Source organism: Pseudorasbora parva, chromosome 22 (assembly GCF_024679245.1).
Source record: "Pseudorasbora parva isolate DD20220531a chromosome 22, ASM2467924v1, whole genome shotgun sequence".
Classification (NCBI taxonomy): domain Eukaryota; kingdom Metazoa; phylum Chordata; class Actinopteri; order Cypriniformes; family Gobionidae; genus Pseudorasbora; species Pseudorasbora parva.
Genome location: NC_090193.1, coordinates 32,523,867 through 32,548,079, shown reverse-complemented (window position 1 = coordinate 32,548,079; position 24,213 = coordinate 32,523,867). Strand labels below are relative to the sequence as shown.

At 38.7% G+C, this 24,213-nt stretch overlaps 1 protein-coding gene across 2 annotated transcripts in view; it reads left to right on the top strand.

Moving 5' to 3' along the window:
• The window catches only part of xxylt1 (xyloside xylosyltransferase 1), a 146,724-nt gene that overhangs the window by 7,569 nt on the left and 114,942 nt on the right, over positions 1-24,213 (top strand). For both annotated transcript variants that reach the window (XM_067430787.1, XM_067430786.1), the window contains exons 3-4: positions 4,552-4,699; positions 14,129-14,261. In XM_067430787.1, coding sequence (XP_067286888.1) covers positions 4,552-4,699; positions 14,129-14,261 — 281 coding nt within the window. The remainder of the gene's footprint in view (positions 1-4,551; positions 4,700-14,128; positions 14,262-24,213) is intronic.

The following is a 24,213-nucleotide window of genomic DNA, read 5'->3' as shown; positions in this document are numbered from 1 at the left end:
ATTTGTATTAGTAGTAGTGTCTGTTTTAGAAGACAATGGATGCGTCCGAAAACCTAGGCAGGCGACTCGCTGCCTTATCAGACAATAAATTGTAAGGCAGCAAATTTTTTTGCATGAAGGCACCTCACAAAACTAATATCGGAAAACTTCTTAGGCAGTGTAACGCAAGCAAGCGCAACTTTTGGACACCATCTTTTTTTGTCACCGAATAGAACACACAGGATTATGGGATATCTAAGGCAGCGAAGGACATGCTGGCTTCAAAAATCGATCAGATGAAGGTATCTCAGGAGACAGGAAGTGACGCTAACATTAGATGCGGACATGCCTTGATGGCTTCCTACCTTGAAGGGTGTCCTCCGAAGGCAGCGTTTTCCAGGTTTTGGCCGCAGCCAATATATACACTCTCCGGCCACTTTATTAGTTACACCGGTTCAACTGCTCATTAATGCAAATATCCGATCAGCCAATCACATGGCAGCACCTCAGTGCATTTAGATATGTAGACATGGAGTGCATCCATCAGCTCCCTAGTTCAGTAGTCGGGGCACTGATCAGGGAGTCTGTCCATTGACTGATTTCCTGATCAGTGCCATGACTACTGAACTAGGGAGCTGATTGAGACGCACCCCATGGTTCAGTGTTCAAACTGAGCATCAGTATGGGAAAGAATGACGATTTTGAGTGTGATATGTTTGTTGCCAGACAGGCTGGTCTGAGTAGTTCAGAAATTGCTGCTACTGGGATTTTCTCTAGGGTTCACAGAAAATGGTCAGAAATATCTAGTGAGTGGCAGTTTTGTGGGCGAAAAATGTCTTTGTTGAAGCCAGAGGAGAATCTGAGAGGCTCCAAGACTGGTTTGAGCTGATAGAAAGGCAACAGTAACTCAAATAACCCCTTGTTACAACTGAAGCCTACAGAAGCGCATCTCTGAACGCACCAAAAATCGAACCTTGAAGCAGATGGGCCATAGATGCAGAAGAACACACCGGGCGCCACCCCTGTCAGCTTAGAACAGGAAACTCAGGCTACAATTCACACAGGCCCAGCTAAAATGTACCAACTGAGCTTCGCTTATAGGCTGTGGCATTTCTGAGTTGCTGACCACGTTCATCCCTTTATGATCACGGTTTATCCATCTTCTGATGGTTGCTTCCAGCAGGATAACACACCATGTCACAAAGCTCATATAATCTCAAAATGGTTTCTTGAACACGACATAGAGTTCACTATAGTCAAATGGCCTCCGGATCTCAATCCTTTTGGGATTTAGTGGAACAGGAGATTCGTGTCATGGATGTGCAGCCAACTGTAGCAACTGCAGTGATGGCTATTATGTCAATATGGAACAAAACTTCTGAGGAACATTTCAAGCACCTTGAGTCTATACCTCAAATAATTATTCTGAAGTCAAAAGGCTAACATGGTACTAGCAAGGTATACCTAATAAATTTGCTACTGAGTGTTTGTTATTTTAGTAGTAAAATATATATACATTTTGTAATGCATTTTAATTGGTTTTATGTAAACAAACTATTTTTTTTAAATGGTTTTATTTTCAGTTTCAGTTACCTATAATAACCCTGTCGTCCATTCATATGAAATTATTATAATAATTATTTTAATTAATCAATTATTTTTACTGTCATGTTGGCATGTGGTTTTTGGCTTTAGACTGAACCTGTCTCACTCTCAAAAGCTGTGCAGACACAGTCAGAGTGGAAAGTTCCACTATCACTGAGGGCTCACAGACTCCCACACAGTCTCATGATGAGATGAATCCAGTATGAACTCATCAGACATGCATCATCATCAGCTGGTAATGGAGGGAGAAAGGTCATATGGTGTATTGATATCTTTGAGGAACTGAATGAAGTGTGTCATGCTGGTATACATCGTACGATTTTGGGCTGTCCCAGACGAAAGATGGTCATGGCTCCCACTTACAGTGTGGTCAATAGGTGTCATCACCATACAGTCTACATGTATGTCATACATACCAAATTTAGATGCATGTTGTGCAGTGTGATTTGTAATAATTTTGCAGGATTGCTGAAATCGCACCGTTTGTCTGTAGCAGGCATAAAAGGTTGATGAGTTGAAAAATCAGAGTTCATTCTGTATTGAAGTTTGACAGTATTGTCAGATAAAGGTTGTTGATTGATGGTTTCATGTTTTTGGTTATGTACCATAGTAGTATCATGGTATTCTACTATGTATAGTAGTATAATAGTACTCCAGTATAAAGTATACTGGAGTACTAATAATTTGGTACAATGTATCAAATTGCCTTGGTAATACCCTTTTATACCATCAAACATGATGCTTCTTAGTTAGGCAGGAGATCATATTCCTGTGTTGTTGAGTTCTTATGATTCCCTCACAGAATATTCAGATTGTCAGGAGTACTTTTGCAGGCATCCAGTCTCATGTAAGAAAGTACTGTCTCACTTTATTATAGAGCTTCACACCTCCAGAGCTATTTGGAAAAGCAGAAGAGCATAAATGACCAGCAGGCTCTGCTCCAAGTCCCCATGAGCATTAACACTGTCAGAAGCCTTTAATTTAATAATACCACATTCATTATTGCACAGCAGTTCATGTGCAAGTAATAGAGATTACACTGAGCTCTGTATGCACAAACTCATGTGAATTCCTGGAAGAGATGAGCTCGTCCGCTGCGGTTACTCCATCTATAAAATGAAACTTATGCTTTCTGGTGTAGTTTCTGTTCCTAACTAGTAGTTATTTTCAAGTAAAAGGATGAGTGTTCTGTTCTCTTTCAAGTTATTATGATGAGTAAAATGTTTTCCAGTGAAGTGAAATATTGATAACTGACCTCTCAATACCTGTGGATGGAAAATTCAAATGCTTTACTTCTATTTGGAATCTCTGTCCTGTGTAGCCTAGCATGCAGGACACTATCGGGCTGTTGGAATTTATCTATTTAGGGTGAAATGAGAACAACAAATATGTCTGGGTGGATGAACATGGTTGCTACATTTCCTGACTCCTGATATGGAATGAAGAAAGTCTTGTTTGTGTGAAAGTTTTAAAGGAAATCTGCCTCTGCATACTGTACTTTGGCACATTTCCCTGCAAGCGAGACTACTTTAAACCCTTGGTTGTTACAAAATCAACTGTGTTCCTTGAATAATCTAAGGTTTTGCTGAATTAGTGCTTTTGTTTCACCAAACTGAAGGTGGTATGCTAATCCAATGGCAGAAACATATATACCCCTGGAATCAAAACCTTAATGGGAAATCTGTGATGACTGAACGCCGATTCCCCCCTCCACCTCGGTCGTCTTTGTGCAACCTAGTGAAAGATACACATTATCTGATTGCATGAGTCGAGTCGACGCCAAAACCTTGCATAGCAGAGCAGGATTAGCGGGCTGATTTCACTGCAGACAAACACAGGTATTGTGTGTTTTCAATGGAAGGAGCAGCAAAAGACGACTGTCAAGGTTCAGTGAGCCAACTGGTGAACACCTGAGAATGAAATCTCAGTGCCAAAGAGGGCAGAAGTAGAGCTCCCTCCTGTCCACCCATGTTCAAAGCTAGAGGAAAATAGTTCAGTGCCGCTAGGGTCACAAAAATGTCTAGCCTGGTTAAAACCAGACTATTCTCAGTAGTAACTGAGTTATGGTCTGCCAAAGCTTCATAGACAAATAATTTCCAAAGCGGCGTCACCAACGTACGATGACGTAGCAGAGCGATGGAGAAACATCTGAGACAGCAATTCTCTGTTTGTGATTTCGAGGAAGATGTTACAATGGTTTCTGATTTTTTTTTCCGTTGTAAGAGAAATATGATAATAGCTGGTTTCCACTGCCAAAATTTTTGCCAAATTTGGAAAACCGAATAGCGTCTCAGACTGACTGAATCTGAAACATTGATGGTCGAAACAGAAACTATCAAGCTCTGATCCCATTTGTCCCCATTTTAAGGCGTTTGTATTGCGATTAGAGCGTGATTTGCAATATTTTGAAAATAAAATAATATTGATGAGTCTTTGGAAAATTGTGTCTCACAAACTTTATTCAAATTCAGTCATTTCAGTTGAGCATAGTTACCGCTAGTTATTTATTTACAATTTTTTACTTGATTACCAGATCTAGTGTGAGGAAATAAACAGAGAAAGGCCAGATCCTGAGCTGCTGTGTGTGTTAGCACATGATCACACTCCCCATCCTCCTCTTCAGTAGCCGGTGTAATCCACATCTGGTAGCCGAGTGTTGTTCTTTGCTCGGGTTTTAATGAAAAGGAAAAGTTTAAATCGCTTAAAACAGACACGATAGCTGATTCTATCGAGTGATGTTCCCCGGCGGCATCCCTCTTCACCGTCGCTGCGCTGTCGTCATCGCATAAAGCCCGCCCCAACGTTTCTGATTGGTGCCACGATTTCCACGGATTAGAAATGGGCTTGAATGGGCTCTTTGCCAGACTACTTGCAAGAGCAAATCGAAATTTGCTGAAAGTTGTCTGGGTTTTCCCAGGCTAAAAAATGTCCTCATTTATCACATATATCGTCTGTTGTCTATTCCAGGTGGTGTTTCACAATGTAGATGCTCTTACCGAGAAATTATTCCCCATCGTGGAAGCCATGCAGAAACACTTCAGTGCAGGTTCCGGCGCATACTACAGCGACGCCATCTTCTTCCTGTCGGTGGCCATGCATCGCATCATGCCTGCAGGTGAGATTTGGATCGCATTGCCATTGTTTATAGGCAGAGGAAAAGCAATTGCAAGTTACTTTTGTTTACCTTTTGTTTAATTTTGATGTCCTCATCCACGAGTGCTTAACCGCCCACACTGTTAAACCACACACTCTTTAGCGCTTTCTCTAGCTTGCTTCCTAATCTAGTTGTAATAAACCTGGCATTGTTTATTGCAATATTGTTGGCTCTTTGCTTTTGTTCCTCTTTGGAAGTTGCATTTGGACCTGCCAAATGCATAAATATAATAAATGTATTTTGTATGGTCAAGCAAATTTCAACTCTGGAGAGAATAAACTTAACTGATCTAAACTAAACCTAAAGGTAAAAAAATGTGTAGTTACACTAACACTTACATCTCCATATGGAATTTCAGGAATAATGACTGTTGAATGGAACTACATAAAAGCCATGAATTTCTACCTGCCTTTTTTTTTTTAATCGTAAAGAGGAAAAAAAAGTTAACCCAAAACTGACCCACTTTTTCATAACTTTTCCATTTTAAAAGTGGCAGCTGCAGAACATTTGGTGTTCATGTTAACTTCCCTATCACACTTCCTGTTGCACATTCTAACCGTGTTATCTAAAGGTCAGTACATTCGGCCATCCTGAAAGCTCCCCTCAATCAGTCAGGCTGTGAATGGATTTGGACACGAGGCTGCTGATGGTGTCGTATGTGCCGACTCACTCACAGGTGTTGAACAGGCACATGGCACAGCGCTTGGCAGAGAGGACGAGAGGGGGGCGGGCCGGTCGATTTGCTGCTGCTCTGTCTAGCACGCAAAGGTCTGCCACTCGCGCTCTCTCGCGTTGAAATAAATGGCCATGCAGGCATGGTTTGCTGCTACACTAAATGCAAATCCCTGGACTCCTCTGCCAGCCTAACAAATCAATGATACCATGAGAGGGAAAAGACCTATGAGTGTTTGATAAAGCTTTTAGGCTCGTGGCTGTGACACTGAATACTGACATTTATTTTTCTTTCTTCGAACTACAAATGGTGTCAAATTAGGAAACACCAATAATCTATAGGAATCTACATCAGCTGACATTTGCCCTTTTTTGGAACACTTGAGCTGAGGTCAATTCTGGTCTTTAAATGTGTTTTGGAGGGTCTGAGTTTAATGTTCACAGGGTCGGCGCTGGGTCGCACAAAGGAGGGGGCATGTACAATTGTTGTATCCATTTCTGAATATTGATTGATCTAAATAGTGTAGCCTATTAAGGTGAAGCAATATTCAGAAAAAGGTGCAACAAATAAAAGGAAAAAATAAGCAAGAAATTGTGAATAAAATAATTTTATATACAATTTAAAAGGATAGTTCACCCAAAAATTGTCATCATTTACTCCCCCTCAAGTTGTATAAATTCTGAATTCATTTCTTTCTTCTGATAAACACAAAAAATATATATTTCGAACAATGTCGGTAACCAAACGTCTGACGGACCTCGTAGTATTTTTTTCCTTCTATGAAAGTCAATGTGATCCATCACCCATGTTCTACAAAATATCTTCTTTTGTGTTCAGCAGAAGAAAGAAATATATTTAAATATAATGTAATTACACATATACCTAAACAGCAACATGACACAAACCCCAAATATGGTGATGATCAACATATATGAATAAGAATAAAAAATAAATAAAAAAAACCTCTGAACCATGTGATGGCTAAATAACAGTGACAACAGCAGCTGAAACATACAATTAGCCAGTAAATGCAAAGCAATTATCTTTTTTTTTATATATATATATATATATATAATAGTTTCCACATAATTTTTTTCAAGCTGCAATGCATGCTGGAAACAAAAGATTTAAAAAAAGTTTTTATTATTATTGTTTATTTATGTTTTTATCACAAAGGGTACAATTCACGTCAGTTGACATTTGTCACTTTTATAGCATTACCCGTTTACAATAAAGAGTATTCTTTTTAATTTCACTCAAGAAAATAAACTGACTCATCTCTTTGTTCAAGCTACTTTTATTTTAACATTGGTTAGAACATTTTGTACGTTTTTTTTTTACACTATATTGAGTCGAGTCCTCACTGTTGAATTAATTTATTTTTGTGAACTGTAAAAGAATTTTGCGTTTCAGAAATGTTAGGAACTTGTGTGCACTGATCCAATGTCAATTTGTTCCTCATTTTAGACATTTTTCTGTAGACCAAAAAATTTACCATTTTGCAATTTTTAATTTCTCTGGTAATACTTCACACTTTACAAAAAATTGTGGTCGGAGAATTCTCTTCTGCTCACAAAAGATGCATTCATCACATTTATCGCATTTAACACATGATCCTTCAGAAATCCTTCTAATGTGCTGATTTGCTGCTCACTAAACATTTGTCATCAATGTTGAAATTGGGTGAATTATCCCTTTAACAGTGGTTTTTAAGTCACTTTTGACCCACTGACTGACCGCTTAAACCCACCTTGTGGAATTCTGTCCTGATTACTCTGATTTCTCTGTATATGTCCAGAATAGGTCTGTCTGCTCGCAAGACCCATCTCTCCCGCCAGGCTTATTCCGGTCATCGAGTCTACCTACAGGGCGGTCAATACCGGACTGCTGAGATGCTGAATAAGTGAGCCATGAGTAAGAGACTGACACCATAAGTCTCACTTTAAACCATGATCTCTGGATGACCACTGTCCCGCTAAGGAAATATATTGGTCTAAAAGAGCAGGGTTAGGTGCTCAATAATGATGGTTTGTTCTTAAAGGTCCCGTTCTTCATGTTTTTTCGAAGCTTTGATTATGTTTACAGTGTGCAATATAACATGAGTTCATGTTTCGCGTGTAAAAAAACACAGTATTTTTCACACAATTTGCTTATCTGTACAGCGCTGTTTTCTCTGTCCTAAAAACGGCCTGATGATTTCCTTGTTCTATGAAGTCCCTCCTTCAGAAATACGTAACGAGTTCTGATTGGGCCAGCGCTTCCCGTGTTTTGATTGGACAGAAGAATGAAGAAGAAGCACATGAAGAAGAAACACATGCACAGTGTTAAAAAAAAACTAGTTTTATGTTCTATCATATTGCTGTGAGGGATTTGGCTGTTCATTAAAGGAAGATTGCGCCTGGAGGTGGGCTAGTATATTAACTGCTTAGTCTAAATGACAACAGGAGCTGTGAAAATAATTGGCCCTTGTTTCAAATGGCTATAAATCTGATTTTATTGTGAAGAAGTGCCATGTGTTCGGCAGCTCGTGAGGGAACAGAAAGCCCTTGTTTTAAGACCTTCAGCCTTTTCACTGCCTCAAGACTGTTTTGTCAACAAAGTCTGCTTCTTTGAGTTGTTTTTTTGTAGCAGATTTTATTGTCTGCTGGTAAATGGATAAGCTAGAACATCTAAAGATGTTTCCATATTTATACCTAATCATGTTGTTGAATTGATCTATTGGAGGTTTTAACACAGTTTGCTACAGCGGTGTACTAACCAGACACAACACGTCAAGATTTCAGTGACCAGCAATTGTTCGCATGAATGAGCGGCACATCCATCCATCCATCCATCCATCCATCCATCCATCCATCCATCCATCCATCCATCCATCCATCCATCCATCCATCCATCCATCCATCCATCCATCCATCCATCCATCCATCCATCCATCCATCCATCCATCCATCCAAACCATTCTTTCTGTTCGCTAACTACTAGCAAACATTAGCCTACTAGTACTACAGCTGAAGATCTTACAACTAAGGACTTGAATTGAATTCTTTTGACCTTTTTCTTGATTTTTTTTTTTTTTGTATATCTGATCTAAATTCCCACAATTATTTTTCCTTCATCTGTGTTTGACGTTTACTTCTAAGTTATTTTGGTCCAATGACATTTCAGTGTCGGTGGGGCTATTTGGACATATTACACAGGCATGTTTTAATATTATTTATATAGAATTATAGTATTTATTTGGATCAATGTTTTTATTTTCAGTTTTCTTTGTAATTTTTTATGTTTTTAATAATTGTATGTGCTTTTTTTTGCCATTTTTTTTTTTTTTTAAATTTTGCTGTTAAGCTTTCATTTTATATTTATTTCTGTTTTAGTTTAGTAAGAATTCAATATTTCAATATTTTATTTGTTTTTCATCTAATATTTATATTTTATTTCAACTTTATTGCAATTGGCAAGTAATACTTAGAGGTTGTTCTATCAGATTGAGGTCAGGACTCTCTGCAGGCCAGTCAAGTTACTTTGTGTCTTTATGGACCTTGCTTTGTGCACTGGTTTGCAGTCTTGTTGGAACAGGAAGGGCCGTCCCCAAACATGAAATTGTCCAAAATGTCTTGGTATGCTTAATCATTAAGAGTTCCTTTCACTGGAACTAAGGGGCCAAACCCAACCCTATACCATAATCCCCCCTCCACCAAACTTGGCACAATGCAGTCAGGCAAGTACCGTTCTCCTGGGAACTGCCAAACCCTGACTTGTCCATTGGATTGCTAGACAGAGAAATGTGATTCGTCACCGTGGAGAACACGTCTCCACTGCTCTAGAGCCCAGTGGCTGTGTGCTTTACTGCTTCTGACACTTTGCATTTGCGCTTGGTGATATAAGGCTTGGATGCAGCTGCTCGTCCATGGAAACCCATTCCATGAAGCTCTCTACACACTGTTCTTGAGCTTATCACAAGGCCACATGAAGTTTGGGGAGGTCTGTTGCTTTTGACTCTTCAACTGTACACCTCAACATACGCTGACTGGGATTTTATGTGGCCTACCTGCACAGGTGGCAACCTATCACGGTACCACGCTTGAATTCACTGAGCTCCTGAGAGCGACCCATTCTTTCACAAATGTTTGTAGAAGCGTCTGCATGCCTAAGTGCTTGATTTTATACACATGTGGCCATGGAAGTGTTTGGAACACCTGAATTCAATGAGGGATGTCCCAGTACTTTTAACAATATAGTGTATTTAGTTGCAGACAACTACAAATTACTACTTTTTTGTCTGTGTGTTTGATGAAAAATGAGGGAGAGACTAAACATATTAAAATAAATCAAATCAAAGTGATTTGTTAAACCATTTAAGTAACTAGTAAATTGTCAAATGCTTTGAAGAACAAAGTAGACCTAAGACCTTAACCCAGACATTTTTTTTTATTAAAGGCAGTCTGTTTTGTGTAACTACATTATAAAAGCTATTTGACTAATCTTTAGAGTAGAATTGAGTTATGGTACTGAGGAATTACTGTCAAAATGAAAACATGCATGCATCTAGAAATTCATCAAAATGAAACTTTCCTTAATGTCATTTTAAACCCTTTTTTTTAATTTAGTTTTTGTTTTGTTTTACAGTTTATTGATCCTAGAGTCAGTCATGTGACAACACGTGTCTGCATGACCTGCCACATGATTGTGAAATTAAACATGAAAAGATTCTTCTAACAAAGAGGTCTCTTCTCTATAGGGCATGATCCTTCATGCCAGATTTTAACTACAGCATTGCGTTTATCCTTTTGCCACTTGAGATATTCTTATTGCATTTTTTGCTAATAGAGTGTGGTCAGATAAGCCTAGGGTTTAATCTCATAATGAGGTTGACCTATATCAGCCTATATCACTTACTGTTGTTTTCACAGAGTAAAGCATCAAAGCCATAATCCACCGAGAACAGATGGAATTCCACCTGCTCCCTACATTTAGTCAGGACCAACTGATAAAGTAGATTACCATCCCTGGGCATTGTTAACCACCTTAATGGGGTTTTAACTTGTGGATATGCCATACATTTGCTGGGACATTATATCTAAAAGAAGGGAACGCCTAGCCTGACAAGCCAGACCCACATCAAGATGTTTGGTCTGGAAACTTACCATTGACAGAGCTCAATCTGAGGGGCGGGATGAACGGTTGTCTTTCAAACTCCCTCTGCATGTGATAGGATAGCGCAACTGACCAGAGCAACGAAGGTGAAACAGAGCTTGTTGATAGATTAAACATTCGCCGTATCCTGTCGGCAAAACTCCGAACACATCTTCCGTTTTTAAGAATGACTTCAGTGCCGTTCTGAAAGCTTAACTCCAAGTCTTCCAGAGTCGCGGTCAAAGCTGATTCGAAAGACCGCCGTTCGCCAGTTTCTGTGTTTACTAGAAGCACGCAAACGCAACTCGGCCGTCGTCATTATGGCCCCGCCCACCGACTCTATACACGATGTGATTGGCCCGGCAAGAGTTAGGCGATTACAGCTCAGAAGGGTATTGAGAGTTGCTAGACGACACTGACGGACAGATTAGATTTGCTGCCGCTAGGGTGTGTCTAGATTTCTAGGCTAGGGAACACCTAAATTATGCAGATATTATTCCCCTATTAAAAGCTGGCACAAAAGTATTACAGCTGTGAAACAGCAACTTTTTTTAAACTGTCAAGCTTCAGCGGCCCTAGTCATTTAAGATGACCAGGCTGTTTTTGAGCATGTGCAAATGTGTTTGCTTGGCTGAAAACATGCTGGGAATGTCTTAGTTGAATCTCTGTCTATGTACTAGAAGTAGTTTATTGTTTATTGAGGCATGTTTCCAGCCTCCAAAGCCATAATGGAGCTTGTGAACTTCACGTGGAGCCAGTTCTTGAAAGTCTTCATAGCTTCAGGCCGTAGAGGCCCAATGAGATGAATTAGTGCAGCCATTAATGCTTCAAAGGCACATTTTAACCTGCTTGCTGACATGCCCTCGGGTGCACATCAAACCACTGTGGCTCATCCTGCCCAAAGCGATTGTTCCTCTTTTGATCTGGTGTACTGTGACGCATGGATTTTATTTTTGGAGGTTAGACGGAACTCTAGGTTTTGTATGGTCACTATGGTAAAAATGGTCCTTATTCATTTTGAGGCACCAAACAAAATCACAAAATGCTAACCGTTTACAATTGCCATCAATGCATTGATATAGAAATGTCTGGTGGTATCAATAGCTGGTAACTATTTTAGTATGGCAAATAAGCAATATCATTACTGATATTTTGTTTTTGTCTTTCTTTAATAGTGCTCTACTAAATCAAGTCACTCGACAAATTAACAAAAAATCACATCAAAACAATATAATGTACTGTTAAAAAGATCATTTTGTAACGCTTTAAAATAAGGCATAATTTGTTAACATTAGTTAGTGCATTAGTAATGTAGAGTAGATTTTTTTTTACAGCATTTATTCATCTTTGTTCATTTTACTCCTACGCAGTAAAAATAGCGCAGCTCCCGCATCATCACACGCATGTCGTAATGCTCATGTGAGCAGCATTGGCTGCCGTAGAACTCTAGCCTGAAGTGGTCATACTCAATTCTAGTCAGAATATGAGTCTGAAACTGCTCCACTGGGCTGTGATTATGGGGCGTGTTTCAACCGAACCAGGAAAGACCTCAATTGGATAGACCTACAACCAATCAGAGCAACAAAGCGACGCATTACGTTAGTTGTGAACAATGTCAACAGAGTTCAACTGCACCGTGTTGCCAAGTCCGCGTTTTTTTTCCACAGGTTGTTTTCTATGTCCGCGGGTTGAAGCGAATATTACATGATATATAGACCCATGAGTGCAAATTTTAGCAGGCAACCTTGTCAAAATAACACATTTTACCCCCCCAAACACGTTTTTTTCTTTTCTTCTGGAGAACCCCCAGAAAAAGTACGGCAAGTAACCCCTAGAAGAAGTCAGGCCCGGGTTTTGTTGTAAAAACTTGGCAACCCTGTCTGCAAGCGCGCTGGAATAAACGATCTTTGCCGGTGTTGTAAAAAAATAACTAATTTAATGATACACAGAGTACTTACCCAACATGATCATCATTTCTGAGAGAAATTGTGAAGGTGAATGCATATACAAACAAGCTCTCCGTTTAGGATTTGAACAAATATAATCCAAGCCCCTTTGATGACGTGCATGATTACGTTACTGTTTATCATCTGTCCGTCATCATCTAAAGCCCGCCCTGATGATTTCATTGGTCCGAACAGTTTCTGTTCGGGGATAATTACTCCTCTATGGATCGAGTCCAGGCCGAACTGCCCGACCTAAAAATGTTGTGGGCGGGGCTAAGTTCGGCTGCCATCCAGGCTAGTAGAACTCGGAAGTGCTGCACTATTTACAGCGTAAAGAGCGTAGGAGACTGACACAGGCTAGAACGAAATAGTCACATAGTCTTTACTACCTTTCTGGGCCTTGAAAGTGTTCTTTAAATTTCTGTCTATGGAGATGTCAGAAAGCTCTCGGATTTCATCAAAAATATCTTCATTTTTTTGTTCCTATGATGAACAAAGGTCTTACGGGTTTAGAACGACATGAGGGTGAGACGTTAATGACAGAATTTCCATTTTTGGGTGAGCTAATCCTCTCATTTTGAAGCTAAAAGCTAATGGTAGGCTATAAATGTACTACACCACCATCACTAAGCTTTCAAGAACTCTTTTAGTTTTTGAGCGTAATGAGGGAAGGACTATTCAACTACGTACATAGTCATTTGAATTATGCTCGTTGATCACGCCTCTTGTGCAAAATGCCAACTGAGCCAATCTTAAATTGAGCTTGGTCTGGTAATAGCCAGACAAGTGTTGAGCTTGTTATCCTTATTTCAGCCATTTAACCAAAATCCACAAAAACAAAAAGCAAAACCTGAGTTTGGGACGATTGGAACCGGAAGTGCAAAAAATGCTAACTAGCTTCTATGTTTTGGCCTACATAAAGTGATGTCATACCTGAATACATTTTTCGACCAAAGTATAGCCTACTGTTAATATTACTGCTATTATCTGCTTCCAGTTGCCTACTATGGCAGCTCATTGATTAAACTGTGATGTGATGAAGTATTTTATCTGTTTTGATCGCTGTAGACCGTAAATGTGCATCCTGTTTCATACAAATTCAGCAGTTGTCCTCCTTTTATCATTGCTCATGAAGTGTTTTGTAGTCAGCCTGTGTGTTTGGATGGGAGCGCTGAGATCGTTGATATTGATTCTTCTAGTTTCCGGTGCTTGTTTGGAGAGATATCAGTGTGAAATGCCTGACCGACTAAACAGCTCTGGCTGTCAGCTCTCTGCTTATTGTTCTAATTACAACAAGCATAGTTTGGGCCCCCTATGTTTTGCTTTCCGAATGTGTGTCATTGTGCGTGCTGCCTCTGCTCCACAATGGTGTGTCCAGAATGTTGTCTTGAGGGCTTTGTTGTCCAGTGAGCTCACACGAAGACCCTGAGGCCCTCCGACGTGAGAAAAGCCCCTCGGCTGATCATCTCCCATGTCCCATCATTTTGTTAATTTGTGTTTTCTGCATTAGCGCGCACAAAATTAATACGGAATCTCTTATTCACTGCATGTCTTGCTGCTCACAGCCTGAGATTTAGTCTTTTTTTCTTTTTTATACAAAAACAGATTTGCTTTGTTTCTCTTTCTTTTGCCCCCTAGAACTGATGCGCATTGTTCAGTTGGACCTGGACCTCAAATTCAGAAGCAACATCAGAGACCTGTTCCAGGAGTTTAACCATTTCCCTTCTAAGGCCGTCATTGGAATTGCACGTGAAATGCAGCCAGTTTACAGGTATCTGACGCAGCTCTGTGTACAGTCATTTGATTGGGTTCACGGTTCTCAAATTTGTATGCTCACTTTTGATAAATCTGATCCATTCATACCAAAAATATTTAAATATAATATATTGCTACCATATTAGTTAGAGATGTTTTTTTTTTTTTTACATGCATCATTATAGCTTGAAATTGGATATTTAATTATACATGCATTTCCCCTATTTATACATTTAGGTTTAATTTGCCATCATCAATTTTAGTAATAGTTTTATCATGTTATAGTTAACAAATCTCAACAAGAATATAGTTATTTCTTTCATCCTGTACATGCATTATAATATTACTTCCGTTTTATTTTTTATTTTTTTAGACAAAGTAGAATTTGAACCTGTTATTTATTAGTTATCAGCTAATAACATGAAACGTTAATTTTCCAGTATTATTTTAGTATTTATTTGAGTGTGTGTGTGTATATATATATATTAATATTTTAATTAGCTTTTATATTTATATTTTTACCTTCCTTTTATTTTTAGTAATTGTGTTGTGCTTTTGCCATTTTTAGTTAGCTTTATTTAAATTTTTTGTTTTAGTAATTTTAGGACTTCATTTAAATGTTCCAATTTTAAGTTTTTATTGTAATATTTATATTTAATTTCAGCTTTTTCAAATACCAAAAACAATTTTTAACAGTTTTAGTTAACAATAACAATACTGATGTATTCCCAGTACCATAATACCACCTTGGTTTGTATTGTACATGGTGATACCATGATAATTTGGAAATGTACCTTGTAGTAAAATGGTAAATATGATAAAACCTAATCGTATAGTACCATGGTATATATCAGAATCGCACAGTATCACCATCTGATACTGATCACTACACTCACTGTACCACGGTATAATCATAGTACTGTTTTGGCAAAACTGTACATCAAACATGAAAAAGGAAATAGAGGTGGTCTTATTTTGCATCTGGGTTGAACGGTGGAATTGGCAGCTCTAGCACAGTCCTATACTTTACAGTTCAATCAAAACAGCTTTTCTAAAGCCTGAAAGAAACTTTGGACAACCTGTTCTCCTGGTTCACTTGCTGAACAGAATGTCGAAATAGTCAATACCGTTTGTCTTGTGCCCTTGCAAAGTCAAACTGGACACGAAACTGGGACACATTTGGAACCGAATAGAGGTGGAAGCCATTTCACAGTGTTCTCCAAGAGCCATCATGTGACTAGAGCTTTCAGGAAACCGTTTCTAATAGCTCCAGTGTTTAGTCACCGAAACATGAGGAGGAAGCTCAGATTGTGATAGGAATTCACAAAAGAGGCTGTTTATTCTGGTGGCTTGCTACTACTGTGTTTGTGTGAGAGATGGAAAGACTGTAGGGGCTTGTGGCCTTAAAAAACACCACAAACTCTCCTTTGAAACAAGTGGGGTTGCCTAAACAGACTTTCCTAGTTCATAAATCAGTTATGTTATAAATCTTATATTTTTTGAGGGTGAGTCAAAATGGACCAAAGTAATTTGGGGGCAAATTGTAGTGATATAGTGTATTTTATGTCAGTTACACAAATTTATGAACAAAGGGTGCCACTCATCCATTCTAAAGCCTGAGAGATTATTTTGTTTTGCGAAATAAATGTATACTTTTATTTAGCAAGAACACATTAAATTGATCAAAAGTGACAGTAAGAACATTTATAATATTACAAAAGATTTCTATTTCAGTTCAAGTGTTCTTTTGAGCTTTCTATTCAAGTAGAAATCATTTACAATCAAGTCATTTGAAGAGTGCTATACATTTTTCATTCACCCATACAAGCGTATTGAAATCTATTCATCTATTATGAAATTGTAGTGGATCCAGGAAGTATACTTCTACTGTTGTGGTAGTGATCAGGTTTTCAGCTGTGTGAGGAGCTAATATAATTTCTGTATAAAAGAAATGGGCCACGCTGATGGAAAAATATGTCCACATGAGTGGTTTTTCTCCACAACAGAGTGCAGGTTTTCCACAACAGTTCTCTGACTGCACACACAACTCCTGGACGTAAACAATTGAGAAGAATGAAAAAAGCATAAGCAGCCGCTGAGATATCAGTGATACGTCAGCAGCAGCCGCACTGGGGTTTGGTGATAACATCTAACACCTGTGCCAGCACAATGACCCTGTAGACCGCTGTAATTAACTTTTGGTCTTTTCCAAGCCTTCTGCCCGGCTGGCACAGGACTTGCTCTTTGTTGGCAATGCTCCTTCGCTCCCAAGACCTCTCGTTTCCACTGATGCAGCACGTTCAGGTGTCTCCTGGCACTGAGGTGCGCGGTTCTTTTGATGTTGTTGTATTACTCTTGCTGCAGCTGAGGCAGAAAGAACACACAGCGGGACTGTTTCTCTCCAGAGCACTGTTTTCAGCTAGTCAAGAGTTATTTTAGCTAATGTGCTTTTTAGCTAATGAAATGAGACTTTAGAAACAAATGATAGACCAGCCTTTTTTCAGCATGGGTGGTGTAATTATTTTGGGGTTCACTTCCAGAAGACTTGCATTACATTTATTGCTCAGTGGTTTAGTTGTTTTGCAGGTTGTCTCTTTGATTTTCACTTGATATTGGAGTAAGTTGGTTGTCATTTATCCAGAGCAACTTACAAGGCATCAAGCTTTGCAAAAAAAAGTTTTTTTGTCTCCATTTCCAGTAAAATATATAAACACATTTAGATACATTTATGTGAAGCAAAAAAAATTGAAACTTATAATTAATTGAATGTATCTAAAATTCTTAATATTTAATAAAAATAAATGTATTTTTACCAGCATTTTTGCTTTCTTGTCCAGTTAAAGCTACAAACCTTCTTAAAACAAGATGCCTTTTCTTGAGGAAAAAAAAATCTATATAAATATAAAATATATATATATTTATATAGATATATAGATTCGCTGTGGCAACCCCTGAAGGGAGCAGCTGAAATAAAAATATTATTATAATTTTTTAAATTATTATATAAAAATATGGTATAAAATAATAAATTACAGAGTATATTCTATGAAAATAACCTTAATTTCTACAAACACGCACATACACAAAATGTTTGTTTTTGTGAAATGTGGGGACATTCCATAGGCGTAATGGTTTTTATACTGTACAAACCATATTTTCTATCCCCTTACACCCCCACCCTGTCCCAAAACCTGCCTATAACAGGAAACATTCTGCATTTTTACTTTCTAAAAAAAAAAAAATTATTTATGATTTATAAGCCTTTTAATAATTGGGACAAGAGAAAAATGTTATGACATGCCTCACCAGAGTCTTATGAAATGTCTTTTTATGTTACAATTGGGAGATTTGAACATATTTGTGTCGCTTGTGTGGAATGTGTGAAGCAGCCGAGTGGGATGTGAAGAGGTGCCAGAGCTCAGGACCGTTTGAACGCTCATATCTCGGTTGTGAGCCTCTCCCTTCCACCGGCCTCTGTTCCGACCAGACCAGGGCACAAAATGGAGCATGGCAGCATGCCAGGGGTCTGGAATCCTCGCTGAGTGCACGGTTCGGAATGAATGCAAACCCTGAGCTGGAAATTCTCTAATCGGATTGAGAGCTTCAATATGTCAACAATTACACACACCCTTTACCTCTCTGTGGAACTCAAACAAAAATGATGACTTGTTTATGTATTGCTTGGATTGAAGAGTAGTTTTCATGGCCAAGGTCTGGATGGAGATTAGTTGTTCCGAGAAGAGAAATCTTTTGTAAACAATCTGTAAAACCTTTGCGGTTTTTGAGACTGCCTTTATACTGCTGTCTTTGTATCAGGGATTCAGGGCATGCTTTGGTGTCGTCGATACGTTGGCTCTTTTGACCATTGAAGAGGTCTGTAGACATCTTTTTAACTAAAGGTCTTCCTCCCATCTCTGTATGATGGTTTTACAGCACGTACAGGTTTCCTTCTATGGCTGCATATTAAATTGTGCCGTTTTGCCCCTGAAAATCCACATTGAATTTGAATACGCAGCGGCACGTCTTGTCTTCAACGAGCCCAATCTATCTGCACTGGCTACCACTCGCTGCTCACATCAAGTTCAAGGCGTTGATGCTTGATTACAGATCCACCACAAGCTCAAGCACCCGCATAGTTCGACTCACTCCTACAAGTCTACACCCCACACCAGAAGCCTTCGCTCGGCTAAGGAGCGGCGGCTCGTGGTACCATCACAGAGCGGCGTGAAATCCCTTTCCAGAACATTTTTGTTCACTGTTCCTTGCTGGTGGAACAATCTCCCCACCTCCTTCCGGAATGCAGAATCACTGACTACATTCAAAAGATAGTTGAAAACTCATCTCTTCTGTGAGCACTTAAGCACATGTAGTATGTTTTGTCAGGTTTTTTGTATAACTTTTTACTTATTACTTTTATGTAATAAGTAGAGATCATCCATCGAACCGTCCATCTGTCCATCTTTTGAAATGCTTTTTAATTTAATGTTCACTTAAAAGTTAATCTTTAAAAACATCATGAATTAATTTACATTTATAATGTTTTGATGTCAATTTGTAGCATGTTTTATGCTATTGTTTTGATAGAGGGAAACAGGATACATTTCTAGTTTCATCATTACATTTTATTCAGACATTTCTCTTGCAAGTATCAGCTGGATGCAATTGCAAAGTGACTCACATTTTGTTTTCGATATTGAAAATGGGAAAAATTCGACAATTTCAAAATAGACCCGCATTGAGATCCCCGTATCAATGGGATTAAACCATACAGGGGCTAAAAATGAAGATTTTAAAAAGAAAAGTTTCTAAAATCATAAGATATATTTAATACTTTTTGAGGTACAGGCAGGCAAACTTTGGAAAAACAATATTTATGGTCTTTTTAGACAGGTATGTTCTATGCATTTCTATTCTTAATATTATTTGTTCTTTAGCTGGTCCTCTTTTTTTAAAGAAAACATATCAGCTGTATGAAAAGTCAACCACATTTGGTCACATTGGTCACTGAAAATATGTACAAATCAACAATTTGCTCTTGAGACCCTACTTTAATTATTTAAGTGCATGGTCTAAAGTGCAAGTGCACTTAGGGCATGTCCGAATCCACTTTTACTAGTTTACAACTACACTGTGTAACTTTTTTAGTTTATTCTTAGCTAAAAACACTTAGTTCTTTCAAAAATATGTGCTCATTAATGTATATTTACTTCTTTCAAGTAATAAAGTATTCTCGTAAGTTTATAATATGCCATTGAAAATACATACGGGTGAGGGGTTCGAATGCCGGTCGCCATGTTGCCCCTCCATCTTAAAAGTACATTGGCCAAAGAGGGACATACAGGTAAATTCAAGCTTCGCCTTTCGCGTTTTAACACTCGATGGCACCTTACGGTCTACGAATGGCACTCATGGATGAGGTCGAACTGAAAGCCATGTTAATCTTGGACTAAATCGGCCACCGTTAACGAGTTAAAACGAAATCGGATTTAAGAGGAACAGAACCTATTATTCACTGGATGGTCATATACCTTTTCACCGCTAGATGGGGAAAAATATCACACTGTAGCTTTAATGATTGGAAAAGTGGTCAGTCCAAAAGATGTTGCTCCTATTCTCTTAATGAGTCATCATGTGTGTGTTTTGGCCTAATGGGCAATAAACTAATCAGAGTCTCCCATTCCCTTTAAAAGCCAGTTGCGCTTGCACCGTGTCGGATTCGCTTTTTACATGGCGGAATATAGAGACCCACAACCTGACGAGTCAGTTTAAATACATGTGTGTATTAACTCACTTGGTTAAATAAGTAGCCAATTTCACTCATCATTACTGCAAATACGTAATTCTAATGCATGCAATGACTATCCATTATGACGTAGGCATTTTTATCTTTATGTACACAATAATTATTTTACATTGTAATTTTACATGGGCGCACAAATGGGGTGGGAAATGTGAATGTGAAAAATTATAACTGCTTCAGGGTGAAACTAGCATAAAACATTTGCGTTGCACTGCATTGAGTCAGGTGTATGATAGGGCCCATATTGAGATCCCAATATCTCTGGAATTTAATATAAAGCCTTACAAATAGGGTTACTAAAAGAAAGGTTTGCTAAAACTAATTATAAAAGGATATTAAGAGATCTTTAATTTTGAGTTATAGGTATGCAATCTTCTGGCAAAAAAGTGAATTTTCACTTCTTCTTTTTTTACCGTCAACAATGGCATATATTAAAACAAAGATGACTAAAGTCAACAGATTTTACTAATAGGCCTACCAATCTCTGACTGCTTGCAACATCATTATTTTATATTTCCATTTTTACTCCCTCCTGTTCTTTGACTCCAAATCTCTGAAATTGTACGCTATAAAATAATAATTTAATAATAATAATTAGTTACATTTATATAGCGCTTTTCTTGGCACTCAAAGCGCTTTATATAGAAAGGGAATCTCCTCAACCACTACCAGTGTGATCATCCACCTGGATGATGCGACGGCAGCCATATTGCGCCAGAACGCCCACCACACACCAGCTGATTGGTGGAGAGGAGACTGAGTGATTAAGCCAATTATATGGGGATGATTAGGAGGCCATGATGGACAGGGGCCAATGTTTTGCCAGGATGCCGGGGTTACATCCCTACTCTTTATTGAAGGACATCCTGGGATTTTTAACGACCACAGAGAGAGTCAGGACCTTGGTTTAATGTCTCATCCTAAGGACGGTCAGTGGAATACCCTGTTTAATGTTTTGTCTTTAACACTTTTTATGTTTGTCTTTTTTTCATATTAACAAGAAGTTTCTGAAACTTGGTTGATTTGACCCGAAATGATCCTAGTTGTAATACACACTGTGACCAAGCAAACATGTAAAAGTGGTGGGCACATGTCCCGTCTGAAATGTTTTGTGATGTTCTGTCTGGCAGTGTTCTTTGCAGACTGTTTCTGCCCTCTCAGAAGCTTTTGTGTTTGTGTTTCCGGTTCTGAAGTTAACACTGACGTCGTCGATGTTCTTTTGCTGTCTGCGCCTGGTGTTTAGTTGATGAGCACTTCTCTAGGGTCTATCATTTAAAGAGTGTTCATGTGTCATTTTCTCTGCTACAAGTCGCGAAGGGCCTGCCTGCTGTCCGTGTGTTAATTACAGCAGCGAGTCTTGTCTTCAGGCAACCATTTAAGGTGCTGTCAGTCTGTGTTACTTTACGCATGTTCAGTGAAACACATAAACATCTCCGCTACATAGCCTATATTAACACCTCCCCAACCACCCTGACTAAAGATTGTTTTTCCAGCAAAGAATGGAAGCATCAGACTGAAGAATTTTGCAATGTTTGCTCAAACACAAAACATATCTGCTCCAGCTGGACATTGTTTGTCATTAATCTCGGCATGTGTAGTTTTGGCAGTGCAGTCGGACTGTCCGTGTGCTCACAAGATAACTGGAATTCCTGTCTGATGAAGGTTTCCCCACAATGTCTAAAATATTTTATTGCATTACTGCTGTTGGACATTGTTAGTTGGCAAAGTAAGAGTGTAAAAAGTATGTGTATAGTTAATTAGGTGAGGAAACTTTGCGTAGTGCTTGCAAAGAAACTCACATTTTATATGGAGGCTAGATTTTCATGCTAATTATGTGTGTCATAAGTTGCACGGGTATATTTTGTGGCAATAGACACAATTATGGGTCAAAATTATCCATTTTTCTTTTATGCCGAAAATCATTAGGATATTAAGTAAAGATCATGTTCCATGAAGACATTTTGTAAGTTTCCTACTGTAAATACACTCACCTAAAGGATTATTAGGAACACCTGTTCAATTTCTCATTAATGCAATTATCAACCAATCACATGGCAGTTGCTTCAATGCATTAAGAGGTGTGATCCTCTGAATTCTGAATGTCAGAATGGAAAAGAAAGGTGATTTAAGCAATTTTGAGCATGGTATGGTTGTTGGTGCCAGACAGGCCGGTCTGAGTATTTCACAATCTGCTCAGTTACTGGGATTTTCTCACACAACCATTTCTAGGTTTTACAAAGAATGTTGTGAAAAGGGAAAAACATCCAGTATGTGGCAGTCCTGTGGGCAAAAATGCCTTGTTGATGCTAGAGGTCAGAGGAGAATGGGCCGACTGATTCAAGCTGATAGAAGAGCAACTTTGACTGAAATAACCACTCGTTACAACCGAGGTATGCAGCAAAGCATTTGTGAAGCCACAACACACACACCTTGAGGCAGATGGGCTACAGCAGCAGAAGACCCCACCGGGTACCACTCATCTCCACTACAAATAGGAAAAAGAGGCTACAATTTGCACAAGCTCCCCAAAATTGGCCAGTTGAAGACTGGAAAAATTGCCTGGTCTGATTAGTCTTGATTTCTGTTGGGACATTCAGATGGTAGAGTCAGAATTTGGCGTAAACAGAATGAGAACATGGATCCATCATGCCTTGTTACCACTCTGCAGGCTGGTGTTGGTGGTGTAATAGTGGGGGATTTTTTTTTTGGCACACTACAGTGCCAATTTGGCATTGTTTAAATGCCACGGCCTACCTGAGCATTGTTTTTGACCATGTCCATCCCTTAATGACCACCATGTACCCATCCTCTGATGGCTACTTCCAGCAGGATACTGCACCATGTCACAGCTCAGATCATTTCAAATTGGTTTCTTGAATATGACGATGAGTTCACTGTACTAAAATGGCCTCCACAGTCACCAGATCTCAACCCAATAGAGCATCTTTGGGATGTGGTGGAACGGGAGCTTCGTGCCCTAGATGTGCATCCCACAAATCTCCATCAACTGCAAGATGCTATCCGATCAATATGGGCCAACATTTCTAAAGAATACTTTCAGCACCTTGTTGAATCAATGCCACGTAGAATTAAGGCAGTTCTGAAGGCGAAAAGGGGGTCAAACCCAGTATTAGTATGGTGTTCATAATAATCCTTTAGGTGAGTGTATATCAAACATGTATTCTTATTAGTAGTAATATGCATTGCTAAGGACTTCATTTGGACAACTTTAAAGGATTTTTTTTTTTTTTTTGCACACTCAAGATTCCAGATTTTCATATTGTTGCATCTCGGCCAAATATTGTCCCATCCTAACAAACCATACATCAATTGAAAGATAATTTATTCTGCCTTTTAAGTCTCATTTTCAAAAAATTGACCCTTTTGACTAGTTTTGTGGTCCAGGGTCACATATGCATTAAACTGGGCTGGTTTTCATTGTCTTTATCAAATGCCAGTCAGTCTGTCAAACCTATTTCCCCATGAAATATAGGGGAAGATCAGAAACTTTATTTGTCCAGTATCAGTGTTGTGATGATGCAACGATATTTAATTGGAGCCGTACCAATTGTTAAACATTAGATTAGTTTTTTTTTTCAGGAGTTGTGATGCCAGGCTTTTTTCTTTCAGGACAGGAAGTGATTGCAGAAACAGCCAGGCCTTGTGTTAGTGCTGACAGGACTCCAGTCTATACAAACAGATTTCTATCAATGCCCCTGTGGAACCAGAGGGCTTTGTCTAGCCTCAGGGTCTGCAAATTAAGACCCGTGTCCAGTCCGTAAACACACTGGCTCCGGATCTACGTCACTTACCACATCTGTGTCCATCCTGCTCTCACTTACTGTATTTGGCATCACGTCATTACTGCTTCTTTGTTTTTGTTTTTTTTTCTCTAGTGCTCTCTCTGTTCTTTCTCTTCTCTGAGATTTAACATTGTTTGGGAGGAAGGCACTCTTGCTTTCTGAACAAGTTGTCCTGACATAAACATTATGTCAGGACTTTTGTGTTTGGATTTTAATCGTGTTTAGATTTGGACTGAGACATTGCAGAGCTGGTACTGTGCCATCTGTAACAACAATTTTAATAAAAATTTTAACTATAAAATATATATATAAATTCTGTTTTAAAGGTGCAGTGTGTAATATTTATGAGGATCTTTTATGTTTTC